General features: G+C 41.4%; 1 protein-coding gene across 1 annotated transcript in view; it reads right to left on the bottom strand.

Moving 5' to 3' along the window:
• Positions 1 to 7,892: 7,892 nt before the first annotated feature.
• TPD52 (tumor protein D52) overlaps positions 7,893 to 24,724 on the bottom strand; it is a 136,101-nt gene continuing 119,269 nt past the window's right edge. The window contains exon 7 of the mRNA XM_075743837.1: positions 7,893 to 8,182. Within this exon, the coding sequence (XP_075599952.1) occupies positions 8,029 to 8,182 (154 nt within the window). The 3' untranslated portion in view covers positions 7,893 to 8,028. The remainder of the gene's footprint in view (positions 8,183 to 24,724) is intronic.

Below are 24,724 nucleotides of genomic sequence, written 5' to 3'. Positions count from 1 at the left end.
AGCTCTAAACGGCATTTTTATGAACATTTCTCATGCCTGCAGCAGCCTTTCTATACCCAACAGCTGAGGAGTGCACTTTCCCATGCCGTCAGGGGTGAGGAGGTTACGACTCCAGCATTGTGCCCCTTGTTTTTCACACAAGAACCCGGCGCGCCGCAGCTCGCTTGAAAGGGACCAGCGCCCTGGAGAGGGGCGGGTGCCCCCGCACCCCCCCGGCGCACGCTGCCGGGTCCCCTGCCTGCCCGGCGGCTCCCCTGCCTGCCCCCCACCCAGCCCTGCGCCCACCACTTGAGCGGGCAGCTCAGTTTAACCCGACATTGAGGCGGACAACTGGCAACGCTAATTGGGACGGGGGGGACCTTTTTCAGAGTCGTTCAGTCGGTAAATGAAACTTCAGCTCCCCAGTGATCCAGCGTGTGCAAAGAAGCCGCAGCCCGAGGTGCAAAGGGCACGGCAGAAAAGATTTTGAGCCGATGCTGCTCTTTCACAGCTCAAGCTGTCGGGCAGCTGCCTGCCTTCGCCGGCTCCAGCTCTTACCTCTCTGCTGCTTGCACAGCAAAGGGAAATCCCGAGCACTGGGGGAACCCATCCTTCTAAGCTTGCTGAAGACCTTGCCGGCAGAAATGCTGCAGAAGTGGTATTCTAGGAGCAAACAGGAACACAAATCGGAGTGCGAACCCCTCAGTCACAGACAGAAAAGTCTGGCCCTCAGTGCAAGAGACAAGGAAATCACATGCCAGCCCCTGCTCGGCACTTACCTGATCCTGAGCAAACCACGCCAGGCCTATTTAAACGTCCTTCTCTGCGTCAAGCCATTTCACAGCCAGATCCATGATAGTTTGCAATAAGCTGGGGAGCTTGAGCAAGGGCTGTGGCAGATGGGGAGATGCGGGGAGCTGTGAGGGCAGGAGTTAGCAGTGACGGACAGGACAGGACATTTAAACATAGGAGTCCATGGGCCATCGCCACTCTGAACAACCATCCTTGAAGAATAGCTGTGCCAGCTGCAAGAAGCTTCTGCAGCCACATTGACAAAACTGCCCTGTAACTTGGTGTGGCTGGTGCCAAACCCTGAGCCGATGTGCATCCGTATCACAGTGTACAGGAGCCTGAACCTAAAGAAAACTAAGTTTGAGTGAATCTGTTCTTGGTTTGCCCATACATGCGGAATAAAGTGCACTGAAGGATACCGTCAGTGGAAGGAGGAAATGGTAGTAGTCGCACGCAGTAGCCAGTGTCCCTTCCACTGCAGGGAAGGCCATGCTGAACAAGCTGCAAGCCAGCCTCAAGGAGCCACAGAAGATACCAATTTCCACCTTTGTCACTTCTGGGAAACCCCAGTTCCCTGCAGCCCTTTAGCAATTGGATCACAAAGTGAAGACAATACCCTTGTAGCTCAGGAGCAGATCATCTCCATGTCAGGGCATATAGAAGAAGCTCTAAGCTTTCACACACTTAGAAAAATGAAAAGAAGCAGTGTTCAGAGTGGCATAAGAAATAAGATGCCAAGAGATCACAGAATCACAGGATGGTTGAGGTAGGAAGGGACCTCTGAGGTCATCTGGTCCATCCCTGCCCTGATCAAGCAGGGCCATGCAGAGCGGGCTGCTCAGGACCATGCCCAGGCAGCTTTCAAATATCTCCAAGGATGGCAACTCCACAACCTCTCTGGGCAAGCTGTGCCAGTGCTTGGTCACCCTCACAGTGAAAATGTGTTTCCTGATGTACAGAGGGAATCTCCTGTCCTGTGTTTCAATGTGTGCCCACTGCCTCTGGTCCTGCACTGGGCACCACTGGGGTTCTCCTTCGGGTCCTTTTTGAAGATTCGAGTGACATTTGCCTTCCTCCAGTCCTCAGGCACCTCTCCCAGTCATCACAACCATTCAAAGATGTTCAACATGATGCCCATATTGTCATTTGTGCATATATTCATTCTCTTCTCTGATGTCTCCGTATCTTTTGGTAGTTGGCACATTAGATTGTGGCCTTCAACTTCAGTTACTTTTCTGTTTTATTTGTATTTGGTCATTTTGACGAGAAGATGACAACTCCTCTCCCTGGGAAGAGAAGTATTAAGCCCTTAACTCTCTTCCTCATGTTACTGGACTGAGACCGTGAAATAACGCTTAAGTTCCTGTATGTGCCATGTCTTAAACACAACCCAGGCTTGAGGTTGAGAAGACAAGCAAAGATTGAAGCAGCTGAGCTGCTGTTATGTGAAGGAAAGGCAGTCAAAAGGGAACTGCTATCTCACAGAGCTGGTTATTTCAATAGTCCTTTGATTTCTCATTAAAGACAGGAGAAAAAAAGACCTTTTTCGCTATTTGAAATGTCAGTATTTTAAAAATAATTTAAATATGTTGCCACTTTCAGAAGTTAACCCAAAGCTGCAGAGTGACCACAGTATCTACCCCGAAGGGTGCCTTGGATTGATTAACCCTTTTGGGGAGCGTAGCTCCCGGCTGCAGTGATACCCGGCCAGGCTGCAATGTTAACAAATGGCCGACGGCCTCCCTACAGCCGCCATGCAGAGTGACCACCGCTGCCTGCTTAACTCCGACTGAAAAAGACACAACTCAGAAGGAAACAAGAACACGTAAGAGTATTTAAGAACTTCGTGATGTTAGTCTAATGCTGTCATACCAGGGATAATATTTACTTTGGGTTACGGCCAGATGACAGTGTTATAGCCTCATTTGGCTTCATATGTGATAAACGCTTCCCCAGAATGCATAATTTACTAAAAAACACATGTAGAGTGCATGCTTGTATCTAGCAGAAATGCTGTCTCGCCCAAACAGAAGACTTGAAAAGCTTTCCCAGCATAAGGGTGTAATGCTGTCAGAAAAAAAAAAAAAAAAAAAAAAAAAAAAGCTTGAACAATAATTTGACTGATATATAAGTGTGAGAGTATTAAGAAATGAGGAGGGAAACAAACTTTCCAGAATGCCCTAAAGAAAAATAAAATGTGAAGTACTCTTTTCTTTAGAAACTAATTCAGTGCCAAAGCTTTGGCAAGATTTGCTCTCAGTAGGCAGGTCTGATTTCTTCAGCGTTTTCCTTTTTCCCCATCTCATCACCTAAAGGCCTGGAATATGACAGGGCAGAGAAGCCCAGGGGGATTTACCAGGTCCTGTTATAGCACATCAGTCATCAAAAGAACATTTAAATATTTTCATTTTTCTTCCAAATCTACCTCATGATAAACCTATTTTTCTTCCCAAGTATGTATAAGGTGTTTTAATGTTCTGTTCATGAAATAGAAGGTAGAATTTTAGGAAAACTTATTAAAGCCTTCATAACAGGACCTGAATAACACAAAAGCCAAAGTAGTGCTTCAACTAAAACCCCAACTGGCTCTGATTCAGTTTTTATGAGAGCTAACTTTGCTCATAAGCACATCTGTAAAAGCTGAGAGCACTACAGACATCCAGGTATAATATTTGGGTGGAATAAGTGGAAGTGGGGTAGGGTGAAGTTCATGGGCACTTCAGTTACAGGCGTGGTAAAAGTAAGTGTCCTTTTAGCAGAATGCATGGAAACATTTCTTGCTTGTGTAGAAGTGATTTGCACCTGCCCACAGCTACCTGCACCCTATTGACAGCACGTATGTAGAGCCCCTGACCGAGCGGGGATGGCGAAGCCAAGATGGCGGCCAGCCCTCCTCCTCCACCTGCTGAGGATGCACTTCATGCTGTTCTCTAAGCGTCACATCTCTGAGTGTAAATTTTGCACTATACCAAGCACAAATTACAACTACTTGAGGTGAATTTGTCAATTAAGAGATGTGGGCAGCATGCAAAGCAGTATCTGATAAAGGAGGATGCAGAATCACGTATCTGCTAATGAAGTGGGGTCTGTGTTGTTACCTGAGAGTCTTCAGAGGAAAAACCCACCTTATACACTTTCAAAAATCACGACTGTTATAGGAAAAAAAACCCTCTGAAAAACAGATCAAAACCAGACTGAGATCTGCTAACACCAAACATCTTCTCAGCTGCGTAATCCAAAGAATGAATTGTATGACATTAAGTTAATAAGATTTTACTAATTAGCTTTGCTCATCTGGTCAGTGCTTCCTGGTAATTCAAAATTACAAAATTTAGAAGAAAACAGAGCATGGTATATAGAGAAATTCCTGATGTTGGCAGTCAGATGACCACAGTCACAGAACTCGGCTTATACCGGCCTCAGGAGTCTCAGCAACGTGATGGATTTACACTTACAGCTACAAAGTCTCGGTATGTTGAACCACTAGCATTCATTTGGTTGATATTAGTAATACACATAGTATACCTAAGTGATAAGAGTATTCCAGGTGGTGGTGTGGGCTAGGCACAACGCTGCAGGATGTGGTGGGGTGGCTTTACCCTTTATGTTACTAGAAACAACTATCCTCATACATGAAATAAGAATGACCTCCAAACAAAAAATCAGATTCATCCAACTGCCCAAACCAAGGCACATGTAAGGCTACTCGGGAATCTGAACTATGTGGATGAGGAGACCTCACTGTGCATTATTCAAGAAGAATGAGTTGTACACACGTATGTGTGTGTTTGGCAGAAGAAAATGCAAAGAGAAGGAGCAAAAAGGCATGCAGCCATGAAGAAAGAGGGAACTCCTGGGAACAGGTGGCAACCAGCTGAAAAGTGTCTGCATTTGTTATTCTTCTGTATGGACAGCACTAGAAATACCTGATATTCTGATGAAAGATTGGAGTAAAAAATGAGAATAGTCTTATAGACGCAGGGCCATGCAATTGTGCCATCGTGGCTGTTCAGTAATGAACAACACTGGTGGTCCCTCCCATTGCAGTAAGGATACGTGGTCTATACATAGTCTTGGTGTATGTAGGTATTACAAATATGAAACACAACCCCAACAGCCCACCACAACACCATTTCAGAATTACCTGCTCTGTCACTGTAATTCTGCATTTGGGAGTTCTACAGAATTGAGGCAACATGGGATGGGCATAGGCTACCCTAAATAAAGGCTCCTCCATGGGACATCTCCTGTCTGAACAGTTTAGAGGGCTGAGAAATAACTGCCTTGAAGGTCACTAAAGATGAGCTGGGAGAACGACTGGCTCTCCAAAGGCCAGAATGGCTAGCAGCAGCCTAAAGCCATTGAAGATTCAACCACATGATTTGTAAGATTGGGTTGGTCTATGTGAACCTGTGGGTTTCCAAATAAAACCATAAGCTGGATTGAAATAGCAACCACTACAGTCTCGAAAAGCCACTTCTCTACAGGTTATTGAGAGGAAGATTTGGTAAAATCACTATTGGATACCCTACTGTGAAATAACTCTTAACCTGCCCACAAAATGTTAACACATATATTTCCTCCCTGTTTTGGGTTTGCATGGCCAGGTTTTGGTAGCAGAGGGGCTACATGGATGGCTTCTGTGAGAAGCTGCCAGAAGCTTCCCCATGTATGATAAAGCCATTGCCAGCTGGCTCCAAGATGGACTCGCCACTGACCAAGGCCGAGCCCATCAGCGACTGTGGTAGCACCTCTGGGATAACATATTTAAGAAGGGAAAAAAACCCCAAAACCTAGCAGTAGCTTTAGCAGCCACAATGAGAAGATGTAAGAAACTCTGCAGACACCAAGGTCAGTGCAGAAGGAGGGGGAGGAGGTGCTCCAGGTGCCGGAGCAGAGATCCCCCTGCAGCCCGTGGTGAAGACCATGGTGAAGCAGGCTGTCCCCCTGCAGCCCATGGAGGGAGGATGAGGGGGTATAGAGATTCCACCTGCAGCCCATGGACGACCCCACGCCGGAGCAGCTGAAGGCACCTGAAGGAGGCTGTGACCCCATGGGAAGCCCACGCTGGAGCAAGCTCCTGGCAGGACCTGTGGCCCCATGGAGAGAGGAGTCCATGCCAGAGCAGGTTTGCTGGCAGGACTTGTGACCCCGTGGGGGACCCACCCTGGAGCAGTCTGGTTATTTCTCATTGCTCTACTCTGTTTTGCTTGCTAATAAATTAGATGAATTTTTTTCTAAGTTGAGTCTGTTTTGCCCTTGACATAATTGGTGAGTGATCTCCCCCTGTCCTTATCTTGACCCACGAGCCTTTCGTTATACTTTTTCTCCCCTGTCCAGTTAAGGAGGAGAATCATAGAGTTGCTTTGGAGGGCATCTGGCCTCCAGGCAGGGTCAACCCACCACACTCTTAAGGTTGATCAAGTGTTTAGGATGAGTTATGTTCAACAGACGAGATTTCTCTTTGATATTTTAAATTCTTCCTGGCTTCTTAAAAAGGCCTTCTTTTCCTACTCCAGTGCTAGGATAACTCTTTACCTGGAGGCTAACACCCAATGAAATTCATGTTCAAACTCCCCTAATTAAGATGACTGAGATGAATGAGCAAATTAAAGCAACAAAATCAGCTCACATCATTGCTTGTTTCTTCTCTCTTGCCTGGATCCTTACCGATTTCAGAAACAAAACTTCAGTTTGCAAAACTATAAAAGGATTTGCTAAAACAGGCCCATTCCCTTCAGAATGATTATGCGTTTTCCATGTGATTCCTCCTAGTATTTTTGGCAAATAAATACCTTATATTAAAAATATTGTCCTTGACAGATCATGCATGAGATGTATTTTGGAGACTACCCGTAGCAGCTGATGCCTGCACTATACCTCTCTTCTCAGTATTACAAAAGGGCAAAAATAGGAAAGGAGTTTTCTTTTGTTTCTTTTGTCAAGTTTTCATTTTGGGCAGAGAAGTAAGAAAGAATCAAACCACTGTGGTTCCAGGTAAAAAGGCACCTCAGCTTTCCTTTCGATATGCTTTTAAGCAAAAGACAAACTTTACAAGAGAAATTACAATGTTTTTGGAAAAGACCTCTAAACAGATTAAAGCTTTTGTATCCTGTTCTAAATTAATTTTGTTGGACATTATGAAGACTTGCAGAGTTTGGGTGGCAAAATACCAACATACTCTGTCATGAGAGGCAGAAGGAACTATACCATCCTTTAGTGGCTCCATCACTGTTCATGTGGCCTGCTCCAGCAGAAAGACAAGGTGTCTGTGGATTTGAGTGACAGACGCTTAAGCCAGTGTGCATTTTGCTCTCTTAGTACATAGAGCGAGAAACGTGTCACTGGACAGTCACTGGAGACAAACAAGGCATACCACCTTAGCAAATCTCATTGTATTACAACATTCGGGAAAAATATTTTAAGATTAAACGGGCTCTCTTTTGTAATTCAGTGGTATAAATGGCAAATTTCACTTGCCCTTAGCATATCTCCTAGGCACTAACGCAGATCGCAAATGACTGTGCAGAATTCAGACTTGGGTATAACAGAAATCAAAAGAAATGCTCTGTGATGGCAAATGCTCCAAAAAAGACGTTGGAAACACCATAGCATGATTCTTTGTTTGTGCATTCAAACAGCCATTATATTTACCTTAAATATACTTACACTAACCTAAGACCTACACTTGGCCTACTACATTGAACTAGTTTCTTTTCATTTATATTAACAACCAGAGAAAATTTACTAACATGCATTGGAAATGAGAGGTCCAATTAAAGCAAAGAATAATCTCTAGTTCTTTGTGCAGATGGAGATAAAAGAGATTAAAACCATTATCTGCAGTAAACATTCTGCACCACAACTTGGAAATCAGGAACCCTTGACCTTGTTCTGTGTGAAACACCACGACAGCAAGCTTTGGACTTCTTCCATGGAAGTATAATGTCTTAGATCAACATCCCTTTGGGATGGGAAGACAAACTCTGGAATTCTTTGTACAAGAATATGCAAACAATCAACTAGTAGCACCTGCAGAAGATCAGTTAACCTTTCGCATTTAAATATAAAGGCAAAGAGTTAGAAAGATGAGTGAATAAAAATGGAGCAAGAATCAGGTATGATGTGCATATTGTCTTTTATTGATCTCGTTATTTACATAACCAAGCAGACAGAAATTTTTCATTTATTTCCTGAGGAAACATTTCACTTATATAATTTGCTCTAGAGCACAAAGTGCATTTATTTACATGAAATTTACTCCTTTTGCTTTGTTTTCCTGCTTTCGACGAGCCCTAAAAGCACTGCATCAGCTTCCAGCAAAGTTGTATCAGTTGTTGCACCCAGGAACCTAGCCGTGAGTTCCAGATCCAGCAGTCTCAGACGTACTCGGGTTCCTCTCTGATATTTTCTGTGAAGAAAAGGGGAGAGGGGGAAGAAGGTAAATTTTGTTAAGCAACGGTCTTGTATCTCCTAAGGCTGCTCTCCTGTCTGCAGATCGAAGTAGGAGCCCCATGGAAAACAACATGCTGCAATGGAAGTCCAACACTGTTGTAATGCATCGGCACTCAAACTGCTGGGACGTACTCTGCAACACCACAGAGCCAGCCTCTGTTGATATAATCCTGGCCATGGAAGAGCAGACACCACCAGATGCCAAGAAAAGCAGTTTATTATATAGGAAACTGTTTGTGTCTTCCATCAAAATATTTTACTGTATCATCTGCTATCATGCACACAATTATCTGCAGGAAAACGTATCATTAAAGGGGAGGACAAGTCATCATTAGATCACTGGTGACATTGCTATTATCAAAAAAGTATAATGCCATTTAACTATGGTTTACATTTCCAACTCTGGGCCTCGGGCAAGGGAACTTTTCTTGTCTTATCCCCTCCTCCAAAAAGTGGGTATCATCTGCAAGTTTTTTATGACATATAATTAAAAAGAAACCCCACAACTATTGTAATGAAACATTCTGCCTACGGGGTTGGGTTTTATTGTTTTATGTTTTTTTTCTTTCTTTCTTTTTCCTTTTAAGTCAGAAGATGCGAGTGTTCAACGTGTTTTAAAAACAGACGTTGTGTCAAGATGGCCATGCCAAATTAGTGAAGATTTTTGAAATACTAGCATCTTTTATAACGCACCTGGAGAGCTACTGATCAAAGTCCAGCAATAAAACTGAGAATTCTTCTTCTTTTGAAAGTTCAAGCCATACCCATTTTTTTCCTAGTCAAAGCATAAAAAGCTGAAGATGCCTCAAAGCTTGACCACCTTTAGCAAAAGCAAGTTTGAAACACTCTCCAGTTACAGACTGGAGAAAATGTAACAGGGAAGTCTGGTTGAACGCATTTCCACCTTGCTCATTTTCACCTTCAGGCTGGGCAGACATCTTTACTCTCTGACAATTGCTGGCTAGCATGGAGCAAAACCGAACTGAGTTTCAACTTTCTTTAGCACATCAAACCAAGATCCTTTTGGAAAACTATACATCTTAAGAAAAGATGCTGAACTTGCATCTTTTTACCACTTTCTGTCAACTCTATCTTACATGAATTTCCTGTGGCTCTTGGTTAATCCTGGATAAGGTACTTGGTTATGTTACAAACTGCAAAGGAAGATCATTTGATGCCTCCACTACATGGGGTCCTTCGGCGAGAAAGGTTTCTGCCAATGCTCATCCCAATGAATCCCATGATGATCTGCATGAATCAATGCAGTGGAAATACTGCACGCTTTCTAAAAAACATGAAATTGAAGTCCTTCATCTGCGCAAAATGCAAGTAAGCACTGTTGCAGTGAAGAGTACAGCACAGATACCAAAGGCAGGGAACAGCTTATGTGAGGCTGTTACCTGAATAGCTGGAGAAGATCAATTCTGCCCCTTTCTATGCAAAATATTTGCATTTCAAAGCAGAACAGTTTCATAACTGATGACAGTAATTCATGAAAGCAAACGTGCAATATTTAAGAGGAATAACACAAGGGAAAAAAAAAAATTAAAAGACAGTTGATACGATCTTAAAATGGACGGTATTTTCCAGGATTTGTTACACTTTTTAAGAAGAGAAAGCTCTCCAAAGAAATCAAGATGTTTTGAGATAAGAAGCGGAATGAAGAAGAAAGCTCCTCACTCCTTCCAGCAGCCAACAGCTGAACCTTAATGAAGATGCCAGCTGACTAGTAATTTTAGCCATTTGGGTATATGGGAGAAATCTACAGAAAATTCTGTGGCATGAACCCAACTTTTACCTTACTGACAGCTGCAGGCTAGATGGGCTGCCTTAGCATCCAACCATAAAGTTATCCTGATTCCTAACACTATCTTCAGTGTAAATTACCAGACTTTTCTGCATTTATCAATGAGTGCGAGGAGTGGAAGAGGCATGAGAAAGGATAAATTTAAAGGAAAAAAAAGAGAGAGAAATTAATTTCTGAAACAAGGCAAAAGAAGAGGGAGAGAAGGATATCTGAGAGGAAGAAATGGTCTAAGGAAACAGAAAAGAGGGAGCTGACACCTTACAATGAGGAAAACAAACAGGCTTGGGGAGATACAAAACAGAGGATAAACAGTAAAGCAGGTGACAAGAAAGCACGGAAAACGTTGTAGGCAAATAGTGTAGAAATGAAGAAAACTCTATACAGAGTAGAGCCACAGAAGAGGAAAAAGTCACTCAAAAATAAAGACCGCATGAAACTATTAAAGTTTGAGTGACACTAAACTCAGACCTGTGAACTACAACATTCTGTGCTGCTTTTTAAAAGATGAAGAATAGGTTTTTGACCTAATAAAATTTAATACTAAAACTAGTGGCTCTGTGACCAATTTGAAAGACCAGCAATCCCTCTGCCTTTTTCTTCTCTCCTTTCTCGTAGAGCAAAAGCAGCTCACCAGTAATGGAAAGGAGGATGCTTTTGTGAAAACTGGCTTTAAGGTCCAACGTATTTCTACGGAAGATTGAACCGAACAAGGTTTATTGAATTAGAAGTCCTCTCCCTATTCGACAGCGTGGAGTAGCAGAGATACTGAGTTCCATCTTTGTAAGTGAAACACAAAATATTACTTTCATCATGCAACAGTTCCTTTTGTGCTGGTTGCTAGACTACAGTGGTAAGTGTTTTGCAAGTGAATAGATGAAATTAATTTTTTCTAATCAAACCTTTAAAAGTGCTATTTAGAACTAGGAAAGTCCATGAGCAAAATCTGTGAAGAAACTGTACTTCTCATGATTAATACATCTAATTTAATAATAAATTAATAATCTTAAGCATGACTTCCCCCATTTTAGTATTACAAAGACTTTGCTTATTGTAGTTTGCAGAGAACTTTGCTCAAATTTCCAGACATGACTTTAACATATATTGGTAATGCTAAATCCAAGCAATTGTATTTTCATAAAAAGAACCACAATCTTCAACGCTGCTTCAGTAATTCAGATTCCAGATACTTTAATCATACTTAATTATTAAAGAAGGTTTTCCAGTCACAGCACCTCTCCTTACAAAGAGATCCTGAAGAACATCACTTTAAGGAGCTGACACAACTGCCAATTTGTATGAACATAAACATTTGGGTTTGTGACAGATGTTCCCTATAGCTGAAACACTTCAGAATAAAGGAGAAGTGGAAGATGCAGAAAAAGTAGAAACATGAACACAACATGCAGTGGTGGTCTATCCACCACATTTAGAGCAAGAGGAAATGATAGGTTGCTGTATGCATAGTAAGCATATTCTATCCACGAAGGTATTTACCCTTAAAAACAGATAAAACTATCCTATGGCTAAAGCAGAAGCTTGAAGCGGGACCCAGAAACAAAGCAGGCATTTTAATATTTTCAGGAACAGTGTCCTAGGAGACACAGGACACCAGTATAAAAGGAAAGAAACCAGCTACTTCATTTTGCAAAAGGACTTGCTTTATTTTTAAGTAACAATGCTGGTATTCAAGACCATCCTATCTCATGACCATCAGCAGGAACCATTAACCTTCACCCAACCCCCAAGCACTGTGTTTGTCAAGGATGCACGTGTTTTCCTCCTACCACTTCCTACTGCCAGGTAGGAGGATTAAATTCACTTTGAAGTAAACGAAGATAGTTTGGTTGCATATATAAGTCAAGGTATAGGAATATTCTACAGAACTTCAGAAAATTTTTTTGCAAGTAGAGTCAAAGTTTTCTCCCCTTCTATAGAATTTATTTACAAGAGCTACCAATTTTAACCCTTTGGGAACAGCAGTTTTGGCTGCGGAGAGCAACTCCGGCTACCACCCAGCTTCAGAGGTGGGACTCCACCGGCTGTGCCGCTGAGCTGCAACCCCATCTCAGGCCAGTGTTGGTAGAGCACCCACTGAAGCACCCACCAGAAACCTTCGCCTCAACTTCAGCCAAGGGTCAATGGACTCCAAAAAGCTTTCTCTAGTTTGAATGAGTGCTTGGAGGCTTCTCTCCATCTCTTCTGGAGCAGGTAAAGCACTGGGTACAGGTGCGCCTTTCCTCAAACGTCTGCTTCCAGGAGATGACTTTAAGTTGGAGGTGACCCAAATATTTGTTTCAGTGCTCTTTGTAATTTTTGGACCATCATGGAAAAGAATTTGAAAAGAAGCAAGATGAAAATCCTTTTTCTTATTTGAACCATAAGTGTACAAGCATACATCACCAATACAATACAGTATGTAAGAGCATAGAGAAAGCATACAGTACAGCCTTGCTAATGTCAATTAATTTAAAAGCAAATACAAAAATGAAAGTTTATGTCCTCTTATGACATTAAAAGAAGGACCTTTTATCTTTGCACACAAATATCAAACTACTATGTCTTAACTTACATAGGGTAGGGTCTTCTCTTTGCTGGACACACAAAAATAGCACTTCCAAACTTAAGCAACTTGAAAGCTTCCTTCTGACTGACTATATCCCTTTTACTGCAATTTGGTCCCTATCCTAATCCTTTCACTTTTGCACGGACACTTTAAATCTCTCAAAATCTTAATGATTAATTAAGGAAACAGCTAAAACCCCCAAAACTCCTCAGTCAAGATTTTAAACTTGCAATTTTAAAAAAGTAAGTAATTTTACTATGTCCCCTTAAAACATACATATAAACAGAAAACCCCAACATTTTTACATAATAAAACTGGAGGGGGAGGATATGGAATGGCATAGTTAAGCTCTTGCTAACTTTCAAGAATGCTGAAGGGGAAATGTTATTTCTTTTTTTTTTTTTTTTAAACTTAAAAGTCATTTCAGGCTACAGCAAAAGGTTTACAAAGGGAGTTACCCTGGAAAGCAATGAGCATGTAAAAATGAGGAGGCTATAACTAAAGATGTTTTTTTGATCCTAATTATACCATTTGCTACCAAGAAAATGGGACAGTGATTTTGCAGGTGTGCAATTTCACATGTAGAGGAAGCATCCTTATTACTACACAACATCAAGAATTTTATTCAAACTCTAAATTATAGGTGCAGACATGAAAGCATTTTGTTAAACTATCCAATATTTAAAACTGCATGTGATCACAAATTAGCAAGCAGTCCTTTTTCTATTAAAACTACTCAAGTTATTAGTTTGAAATTTAAAGCAACAAACCTTCTATTCTTGGAAACAGTGCTACAAAAATAACAACGCAATTACAGAAATGGTTGAGTCTCACCACGTCTTGGCTAAAATTTCCCCCTCACTTTAAAAATGCCTTCACTGATACCCTCTATTCCATACTAGAAAAATACAGGACTGCTATTTCGAGACAAATGGAGTATTTTAGCTTATAGTCCCTCTATTTCATTACTGGTTTTTAGTCTCCATTGGTTCCTTTTGGAGTGATAACCTGTGCAATGCAAGGTGGAATGAACTCACTGGGGATGGCTGTGACCACTCTCACCCATCATTCATTCCTCCGAGGCTTCTGTCCCACCCTCACAAATATGCATTTCTGAACAGAGTAGGAAGGCAGCTATTAAACCTGGTTTTTAATTCCTATACTGAGGGTGCCATTTAAAGGATTTAATTTGAAATTTTTACATTTCTTGCATCATTATTTTTTAATGTCTCCCAACACATTCTAGTGATGGCTTTCAAAAACTGCAATGAAAGGAATCCCTGGCTTATCTCCCGTACAAAATATATTAATATAAAACACTCCAAGGACAGGGTTAGAGTTGAGCCATGGTACTCTCAGAGAATGCCATGAGAAGCCTTGATGTCTTTCATTTTTTGTACTGTGAGAGTTTCAAAGCGTGTTTTTCAGATCTATTATTCACGAGGTTTTGTTTCAGTGCCTTAACAGAGTACAGTACCGAACAGTTTAACATTCTTAATAGTTTCATTTCCTTTTTTATTATGTGGAAGACATCACATTATCAACCTCAGGAAAAAAACCCAACAACAAAAAAAAGGTAACGAAGTAAATTTGACCATCCAGATCTGTTTTTTGCTCCAGATTTTGTTCTCACCATTCTCATCACTGTTCAAATCCATCCTGCAGCTCCTCCCCAGTAAGATGGAAATCACAAAGCAGCCCCAGATGCAAGCCCACCTCTACCTGACCCCAGCCAGCAGCAAAGCAGCGCAGCTGGGGTGGGACAAAGCTCTGCATGGAACAATTCATCTTGTTTCTCAAAAATGTGTTGAAGCATTCACAGATGCTGCCCCAGCCCTTGTTGGTCCCAACTTTATCAGCCAAGGGAGGCCATACGGCCAGCTTAAGCAGCTACCCTGGCACAGATCTCTATGATTTTTGTATAGATCACCTAGAGCTCCTAGGCAATGCTGGGGCAAAAAGACCCAATCCTAGCTTCGTATGTATGAGCAAGATCATGGGAAGTGGCAGTAGAAAGGTAGTGTGAATTCTGCACAGAGCAGAACATGGGATGGTAAGAGAGATACTAGGAGAGTGTCTAGTATTCTGCTGCCTATCTTTCTTTAAAGGCTATTAAAGAGAGGACAGAGAACATGCACAAAACTGAATAACCATGTAAAGATCTTGATCTGTTAAGTTATTAAAAAGACTGAGATGTCTATACCTTTACAGAAAGAAAATACTGGTATTAAAAGGTGCTTAAACCTGTCTGGGAAAAATTACGCAATGGCGGGAAAGTGAAGTCCAACAAATGCAAATGAGAATCACAATTTTGCCAATAATATTGATGAACCACTAGAAAAAAAAACCTCCAAGCACTGAGACTTTTCAGCCATTGATGTCTTCAACTGAAGAGATGTCAAAACAGATGTGTTAGTTCAGTTGAGGATAACCTGCTGAAATGTCATGTCTTGTGATAACAGTGAAGTCCTGAGAGATGACCTGAGGGTCCCTTTTGGCTTAAATTTTATTCATCCATTATTTATTATCACAGCACCCAGTCATTCAAATAAAGGATGGATGCTCAAAATAGGATTTTCAAAGCATCTCTGTTCCCTGCAATCAAACGCTTCAAAAAATGCTCCAAGGTTGCTGGTTATATTCCATCAGAAAATGCAATCTTTCTTCTTGTGACTCATCAACCCATTGTCACTTCAGCTGTATTTGTTTCCTATTCAATTTTGTTTTCCTCTTTCCATGTACTAAGCAAGCAAACATGCTCTCGTCTTCTGAACATTTATTGTTTGTGACACCTGCTTAATAATTTTACAGAATATTTTTGCTCCTTGTGTCAAAGCCTTTTACAAGGTAAATGGCTATATTCTGCTAGATACCAGCAGAGATCTAGATGCTCTGCTAGATAAAAGCAGATAAAAGCCTCTTATATTCTTGGAAGCATTTAGCAGAATGCTGTAAGCTTGTGCAAAGCCATCAGCTTAAACAACAGTCATTGTCACCTTGTGTTTTTGAACAACACTAAGCAGAGCCTATGGCAAGCATGTTAAAACCAACAGGTGCTTCATGCACCTGAGGAAGTCCAAAGCCAAACCCCACTTTGCTCTGACCACTGCTAAAGCAGAAATTTGAAATGAATACCGGAAAGAGTTTGGGGATATTAGCTAGATTGCATGTGACAATGCAGCACTTGAATATAGCCCTGGCCAACTGGAGCTTACAGAAGCAAACACACTAACATCACTGCACGTACTGACAGTCAGTGGGAAGATAACTACCAAACAGACTGGAAAGAAGAGCAGAATTTGGGGGTCACTCCATCATTAGGGGGTAAAATATTATCTCTGGTTATGCATACGGAGCTGCCTAAAACCTAATGTATTGGTCAAGCATATTGGCATCTTCGTTCTGTGGGACGCAAGTTCAGGGACCTTATCAGCCTTCCCTGTGTCTCCAGTGCTGGCTATTGAGACGACTGGCAGTGGACTGAAAGTGGCACAGATGTACGTGAATGAAGAATGGAAGTTTTCATTCCTGTAGCTAAAAGAATGTAAAACGCAAAGCCTGATGAGAAATGTTTTATGAGTGTCATGAAAAAGCCCTGAGCAAACCACTGTGAAGACATGGTCAAGCTCTGCTATTATAATGATATCAATAATCAATGGCATTTGTTTCTATGACAGCAAAAAAAAAAAAATACAGGCAAAGGTGCCAAATATTTAAATATAATTTTGTTCCACTCAATACAGAAATTCAGACTCTCAGTAGAACTTCTCAGTTGTGAAAAAATTCTAAAAAGTAACATGCTTGCCTTCAATTCAGACAAAACCCAAAGTACCCAATATTCACTAGAACAGACCAAAAAAATCACCACAGGAATCAATCTGCATTCACTAAAACTTTTGGGACAAGATCGTTCCCTTTTTAGAGAACGAATTCACAGAATAAACTATTTTTTAAAATGTACTTCTGTCCTGGTTTTGGCTGGGATAGAGTCAATTTTCTTCCTAGCAGCTGGTTAGTGCTGTGTTTTGGATTTAGGATGAGAATAATGTTGATAACACACTGATGCTTTAGTTATTGCCAAGCAGTCAAGGACTTCTCAGCTTCTCATACTGCCCTGCCAACAAGAAGGAGGGGGGTGCATGAGAAGCTGTGAGTGGGCACAGCCAGGACTGGTCTGACAGTTTAAACCACGACAGCTTCGTATCACATCAAAGATGAGTGCTATAACCTTTTCTCTATGGCATGGTGAGGTAAGCTTTGACAAATGAAACTTGCAATAGGTGGCTCCTGTCATCTAAGAACTTGTATCAGTTATAGTTATATCATCATACAGTAATTTATACCAGTTGCTCTCTCAATCTATAACATAAAACATATCCTTTAACTTCAGAGGAAACATCACTCCAAAGGAACCAAATAAAAGAAATCTGCGTCTTTAGTACAAATTGTTGTATTTTTTCTGCTACTTAAACTATGCAATGATCTATTTTGATTAAAAGATTGCTTTGTAACTTACAAAATGCTAAAAAATAAAGATTATATACTTAAATATATAAAAAATTAGCCAATTATACTACAAAACATTAAAAAAACCCATAGCCTTTCATGCTTATGGCCATCAGAAGCCAGACAAGTTGCTTAAAAGGTGAAAGAAAAAGGTACTCAAGTGAAAAAACCCCGAACAACTCATGTAAAGCATTCTCTAGCACATATTAATTCCATCCATCTTTCCACAAATGATCTCTATCTCAGTTCCTGTCCCTTCCCTTTCCCACGCTGGGACCTTGCCTCAGTCAGATACTTTTCATGTACATAGTCCTAAACCTTCAGCCCTCCAAATTTCAAACAGTTTCCACAATCCCATTCTCTTGTTCCTCTTAATACACGTGGTCTCAAATTTTCTGATCTCTCATTGTCTTCCTGGGATCTCTGACCAGGCATTTCCAGTTTTCTTTTTCTACCCTAGGAAGAACTATTAGACATTTTTTCTTGTCCTCTCTTACTACCTCCTCACTTATCCTAGCCCCAGCCCAGGAATCCAGCCAACTTCATTCTCCTTTCAGTTTCTCACCCCATCACAGGTTTTTCTTTCACCAGTACCAACTAAGTTCAGTTGTATTTTTTTTCTTGCAGTGCTTCTCAGTTTTCTCACTCAGCTGATTCCAGTCCCCTTGCACCAGTCATCCTGGCAGGTCACTTACAAGAGATGAAAAATAGTAGGTTTTGATAATCCAGACATGGTTATTATCAAAATTCAAATCAGACTGTTTCACCCCCTTACTGTCTGGGTAATGACGCTAGCTATGGGAACAATGACAACACATTGAAAAACCTGCCCAGCCTTGGTGCTCGACCATCAAGCTTTGTACAGCTTGGAGAAGCTGTCACACAGGAAAAAATTCAGCAATCCAGGATAATTCGCATACTGTCAGCAGGTTTTTGCAGATACGTCTTCTAACCCTGCTCTGACACTCCCATCTGTGCTGATGGTAAGTACTGTCCATGTCCTTCCTTTGTCTTTAAACCGCATTGTAGCTATAAATTGGACTTATTCTTCTCTTGGGAGAGCTGCATGCAGAAGACAGGTGGGGAGACGAGAATGGCTAATCCAGTGGCAGTGCATGCTGGTAACCATGTGAATGTAAGGGCTGGAATATACAGACAGACAGAAATAAGAGCTGCTGAACAGCTGAAGCAGATACCTGAACAGGAGAGATGGGAAAGGGACTAAAGATGGGGGAAGGCTGGGCACTAATGGTTAGGGGTCTTGGAGAAAGACTGGGAGGTGAAAGGGGATCTGGAAGAGATGTAGGTTGAGGAATACAACTTTGGAGAACATGGGTGAGGTCTGTGGAGAATACTGGGTTGGTGAGAGTTGGTGGGCTTGAGAGAAAAGGAGGAAGAACTGGATGGGGATCTAAGACGAGAGGAGCTGGAGGTACCATATGGTTCCCCTTTATCAACCAACTAAGGCCAAGGGAGGACTGCTCCTTCCCAAAGGACTGCTGAAAAGTACCAGTCTCTTCCCTGAACGTCCCTATTCCCACGTCTTTCCCCAATTTTCCTTTTGGCTGTTGGTGCCTACACAAAATCACTGCCTGTAACATCCGCCCTCTGGCTTGCTCAGTCACTCTTACTGTTCACCTGTGGCAAAAGTCAAGTCACATTTACGTCACAGTTGGTCTGTAAGATGCAACATATGCAACTTTCTCAGCCAACTGCAAGACATTCAGTGAAGAAGTAATCAGATTTTAGCTAAAAATATCTGACAGTATTAACACTATGGTCAAAGTCTGACAAAGCTAAAAGAGCATAAAATGGGATCTTGCAGGGAAAAAGCACCACTGTAACAACAGATTATAAACCTATTTCCACTGTACACAAATCATCCCGAAGCATCACCGAGTATGCCAATCTAGAATACATGCCTGCATTTAAATAGCAGAGAACATTACCCAATATTTTAAGGTATGTCAAATTATACTTCTTTAAGTTTCAATTACTTGTTAGTGTCCATTTAATCTGAATGTCCCAAGAACAAGCTCAGCTACTTACATTATGAATGAACAATACAGACTGAACAGACTTTTTGATGAAAAAGAGGTCATGGTGCTCCTGTAAGAGGGACATTTTCAGATTTGGTCAGGAAAATTTCTTTCTAAGCTAACACTTGCATTATTCATTCGAATGGCTTTCACAGTTAATAAAAGCCTATTCAGAGACAACATGAAAATCGTACTGGAGAGTGACGTTTTAAAAACACAAGCGGTTTGACATTGTCAGTTTGATTTTCAAGAAGTGGCAAGGAAGAGTGTGAAGCATGGGGAAGGCTCACTTCTCTGCAGAATGCCATGCACCTGCCTTTGAGAAAACCCAATATTTGATGATTCCACTTTCTGCTAAAAACAATAATATTAAAGAGATCTTAACTGGAATCTGGAGAGGGACAGTTTCGCAAAAGGTTTTAAAAAACCTTTTTCGCAAAAGATTTTAAAAAACGTGTTTCACAAAACACATGAAACAGAAGAGGAAAATGTATAAAGAATATCCATGAAGAACACAGTGACTCTAGGCAAAGAGTTAACAGTGAGACAGCTCACCCAGCAAACCACTCACCTGTTGCACACAACGATGTCAGGAGTGAGCTTAGACTGCTAAGGGCAGCTTTTAGAAATACTGAAGGGAGGAGAAAAGCACACCAAATAGCATGAAACATGGTATTACCAGACGCTATTAAGATATTAGAAATTACAAAAGTTATCCTAATGGTGTAATGCTTGAGGTTAAGGAAATATAGACTATCACTGAATTAACTGTCAAAAGGAACTTAGAAGGAACATCAGAAAATTTAGTTTTGGAGGCAATAAAGAAGAAATGCACAGTTGGATATATCAAGAGAGACATGCAGGCAAAAATGGCAGTGGCAGGTTGGAAGCAGACAAGGAGGAACCTCCAGAGAAAGCTGCGCTGCTGGGTACAGCAGCAGAACGTGTCCTGGGTTCCTGAAACCAAAGGCAGCAGAAGGGTAGGAAGGGTTTCCAAAGGGAATTCTGTTCAGGGGACACTGACACAGAGACAGGAGCATGCTTATAGTTTTAAAAGGGGGAGTTAAGGAAGCAGGAAAAGCTTAGAGTGAGTATAATCTAAGCAATTCAGTGAAATTGGAGAGACAAACAAGAAATAGGCCTCAGGGATGAAAAAAGCTTATTTAAGAACAGTAAAAGGTAGGTGCATTCACAGCAGCAGAACTGTATCCAGTATGTGGAGTACCCCTGGAAATGAACTAGCAACAACTGCCGTGACATGGTACAAGGAGACTAACCATCTTCCTGATCTACTTATTTGTTTTATGCATTCTTTCATAACCACTTTATCATCTTCTGGTTAATAGAGAAAGACTGCTAAGTTCTCATTAAACACAATACACAAACATGAACTGAGAAACCATACCAAATAAGGTTGTGGTGTTTGGGGTTTTTTTCCTAGATGTGGAAAGATGAAAGCTCCACAGAAAATTAAATCATTACATCTTTCTCCACAGTGAGGAAACTAGAGACAGATAAAAATAGCTGGGGAAAAAAGGAAGGAACAGAGCTTGTGTCATTAGAGGAACAAACTGAGAAACAAAATAATTAATGGTTACTATACAGAGTTAGGTAACTTTCTCCTCTATAGTCACACCTGCAAATTCTCCCTAGAAGCAGCTTCTTCAAGAAATTTTTCATCTGTAAGCTCTTTCTTGAGCCATTTTGAAACGGAGCCATACCTCATTTTCTCTAGCTTAAATCTTTCAACTGGATCTACATAGGCAGGCCTTTCACAACAGAACATATTTATTATTGGGGTATAAAACTTCCAACCAAGAGTTGAAGTCATGACAAAATCTGTGCGTATTTCAGAACTGGAGACAAAAAAATAACATGATATGGACAAAAGGAACTTAATCTAGATCCCAGCTGACAGGTCTGCGTTTCTCTTGCTCGGTACTGTCAACAACAGAAGAGCTGGATTCAGAGCTTTAGGTTGCCAACGTCATCAGCTGTGCCCACAGAAGCACCGTGTTCTCTGACAGGCTGTAGCACAGCAAACAATTTGAAAGGGCTGTTTCCTTTTTGGTATGAAAGCTCAGGCAAACACTTAATACTTTCTAATTTTAAGCTGTTTTCTTAGAACCATTACACAGAAAACCCAGAACAGATGTCCTAAAAAGGATTTAGAAGAAGGCACGTATCCTATCAGATCTTCATACAAGTAAAAAATGAAGAGCTGAAAGTACGACAGCTCTATCTTCACAGTCAGACCCCTTTTGCTAGCTCACCAAATACGGCTGGTAAGACTTCTACTCAAGGCAGCAGAACCGCTGCACATGCCTGGGAGAAACCCCGTGACCATCCAAACTATGCCAACCATACCTTGTACGACTGCTTGCCAAGGAGAGAGTGCTATTAGCCAGGCTTGGCTCAAACAATTCACTGCCCACAAAGCTACTTTAATGTACTGTCTCTACTAGGGAAAAAACACAGTAATCCAACAATACATTACGATACTTTCCCATCACTGCAGCAATTCCCACCACAGGCAACACTTTGTCTCCAACAAAGAAGCCTCACATTCTGCGCCTGCAAAAAAACCTATCCATACTGTAGGGATGCCAAGAGGAACATCTGTGTGCTCAGAAGGACACAAAACTGGCTTTTTGTGTGCGTGTGTGTGTGTGCCTGGGTGAAAGAGATGGGGGCGGGGAGCTCACAGACAATAGCTTGTGTGACTGCCTGGTAAGGAAATGCTCTTTCATTCCCTTCCTCCTTCCTTTAATTTATTTTTTAATCTGAACAAGGGAGTCAAACAGCCACAGTGGTTATCAACTACTTCTCCAAGCCCAGTGAAAAGGGTTAAGTTTCTCTCACATTACTAGTTTCAGCCTCAATTTATTTTTACCAGAAAGGATTTCTTTAGGTGTGAAACACATATATCTACTTTTCATCAAATAATCTGAGGATTCTGGCTCTACTTTTCCCTTTAGCACAAATTATGATGACTGCAATATAGATCTTGTTCATGAAATGCTGAACTACAGACAGTAAAATGTTTCCTACAAGACGGATGCATTCGTGGGCTTTGATTATGAACAAATGGAACTTTAAAGAGGAGGGGAAAAAATCAGACAAAAAAAGTACAAATGATGCTGCCTTTCTGAACGTTGGGTCAAGCACTTGGAGAGCAGCGTAAGAGAATGTGAACCAGGAACTTGCACTACCATGAAATTAAAGCTGTAACGCAATGAAAACCAGCCCAATGGAAGGAAGTGATTATAGAAAGACTTTCTACAGAGAGGGCAAAGACCATCGCTTCCCAATGAGCATTTATATTTTGTTTTTATAAGACCTACTTAATCAGCTATTTAAATAACCCAACAATTCTTTTCTGATGGATTGAAAAATGCTCTTTTTCTCTCCACTTTAGAAGGTACTTTCTGGTGGTGGGACTGTCCTGGCTCAATGACATTTAAATACGTTCAAGTTCCTGGCTACATGCAAAAATCAGAAGAAACTATAAGGTTTTTTTTCTGGAGCTATGCTTACTAATGCCAATATTCTCCTTTTCTTCCTGCCCATTCTGCAGCTACTCCTTCCCAACCTGTGTGGTGCAATCTAATCATCTGATAGAGACCACTAACTCGGACTGCTTCATGCCTCATCTCTAATGCCAGCAGTACCTCCAAAACTGGGAACAAGTGGCCCAGGGAACCAATTAGCAGCTACTTATCCGTTTCCTCAAATACGTGTAACTCTTTAACCAAGGGTCTGAAATTACATCCCCTTCCCTTTGGTGAAAATGGAGCCAGGAGATGTAAATCTGGAACTGAGCTCAGCTTTTTAATCACCCTCTCAAATGCTCACCTTGCTGGAAACGTGCTCGAGCAAACAGGCAGGTTTTGACATACCTGTTGCACGTCAGACAAAGAATATTACATTTTCTGCTCATAGCATGCAGTGTTATCTTAGTGTGCCTTCTCCAGAGAGGAAACTGAGTTACAGGAGCTCCCTCAACTCCTGTCCACAGGAAAGGGAATGAAACAGTTTTGTCATCGGGGAGAGATGTCCACAACATTTTACTCTGGGTTTGGAGACACCAGTCCAGCACTTCCACCTTAGGGGACTCAGTGCAGAGAGGGCTGAACTCAGGGATGCAGAGTTCAGGTCTAGCAGGGCTCCCTGGGTGTGGAAGAAGTCCAAGCACCTTTACTGGGCAGATCTTGATTACCAAACCATGCAGATCTAAACTGCTTCTCTATTGTGCGAGATCTGATACAGCTGCACTAGACTCCCGACATCAGGAGCTCCAAGGGGTGGGTGAAAATGGCTTTTCAGAGAGTCAGCTAAGGAAAAGAAAAAATTTTTAGCTCTTGTTTTGCCTTGACCCTGATGATGCATTTCTGCATTGGGCTCCAACTTGCAGAAGGTCTAATGCTACCGGAATGGGAAGAGTCAGCTCTAGCTCAGCGTTGCACTTAAACTATGTCCTGCTGGAACTCGGGATGCAAAGGGCTACGACACAGCACTGCAAGAAACCAGCCCACAGCTGAAGAGGCTCTAGGTGAGCGGGTGCCAACATCTCCTGCATGGAACCACCTGGGTGTCCTTCCTAGCACATCCCACGATAGCCATGAGATCCTCACAAATGTAATAAACTGGATATCTCCATCCCAACAACCTTGGAGAAGAGGTGACTGCAAAGAATGAAGTCCGAACTAGGACTCATTTAGATAAACCACAACTAAGTACTTGAATAAAGTTAGAGCACTTACTTGAGCTTAGTACTGTGTGAAAGAAAAATGTTTCACTTGTTCTATGTATGAATAAAAATTACCAGAAAATAAAAGTAATTGCTTAATACAATATCTGTGTATGTACAGACAATATATTTTAATTCTCATTTTGCAGTTTCCAGTGAAACTACTTCATGTAAATGCTCGTGAAAACAAGATTAAAATGGTTGCAGTCAAATGTAAGAAATGCATACAATTTTTAGAGAATTTTTCTTTTTTACCCTCATTGTTATTACCAAATCATCAACTCAGTTTCAGAGCATGACTGTGCTAGGTTTTGTGCAAACGTGTGCAGAGGCAGCAAATCCTGAAATATTTGCAAACTAGTGCTTGCATTCTCTAAGAGTTCTGGTCCATGTCATTGACATGGATAAGTTTACTGATTTCTGTGGGATTACACATACAGCTGTGCAATATGCCTGCACAAGTGGCTGCTGAATTGGGGCTAAAACAAAAAAAAACCCAACCAAAATAATGAAGAACAGATAAAACAAGAAAGCAACATCTGGACTTTTTTCAGAGCAGTAACTCTTCTTTATGAATGCAACACATTTCTACTCTACTTTTCGTATTTTCCTCTAAACTTTAGGCAGTGTGCTGGTTTAACCACGACAGGCAGTTAAACTGAAACTCCCCATATAACTTCCTTTGCTACCCCCTTTCTCCTTATCAGCATTTATTTCTTCTAAAAAAAAGAAGTCACCAAAAGTTTCTCTAGCTGGTGTCACAGGATACAAGTGTTTGGTGAGAACATTTGCTCCTAGCTAATGCTGGCACCAACTCCTAGAAGACCAAGTAC

The sequence above is a fragment of the Balearica regulorum genome, chromosome 2 (assembly GCF_011004875.1).
Source record: "Balearica regulorum gibbericeps isolate bBalReg1 chromosome 2, bBalReg1.pri, whole genome shotgun sequence".
Lineage (NCBI taxonomy): Eukaryota > Metazoa > Chordata > Aves > Gruiformes > Gruidae > Balearica > Balearica regulorum.
This window is presented reverse-complemented; position numbering and strand designations above follow the sequence as displayed.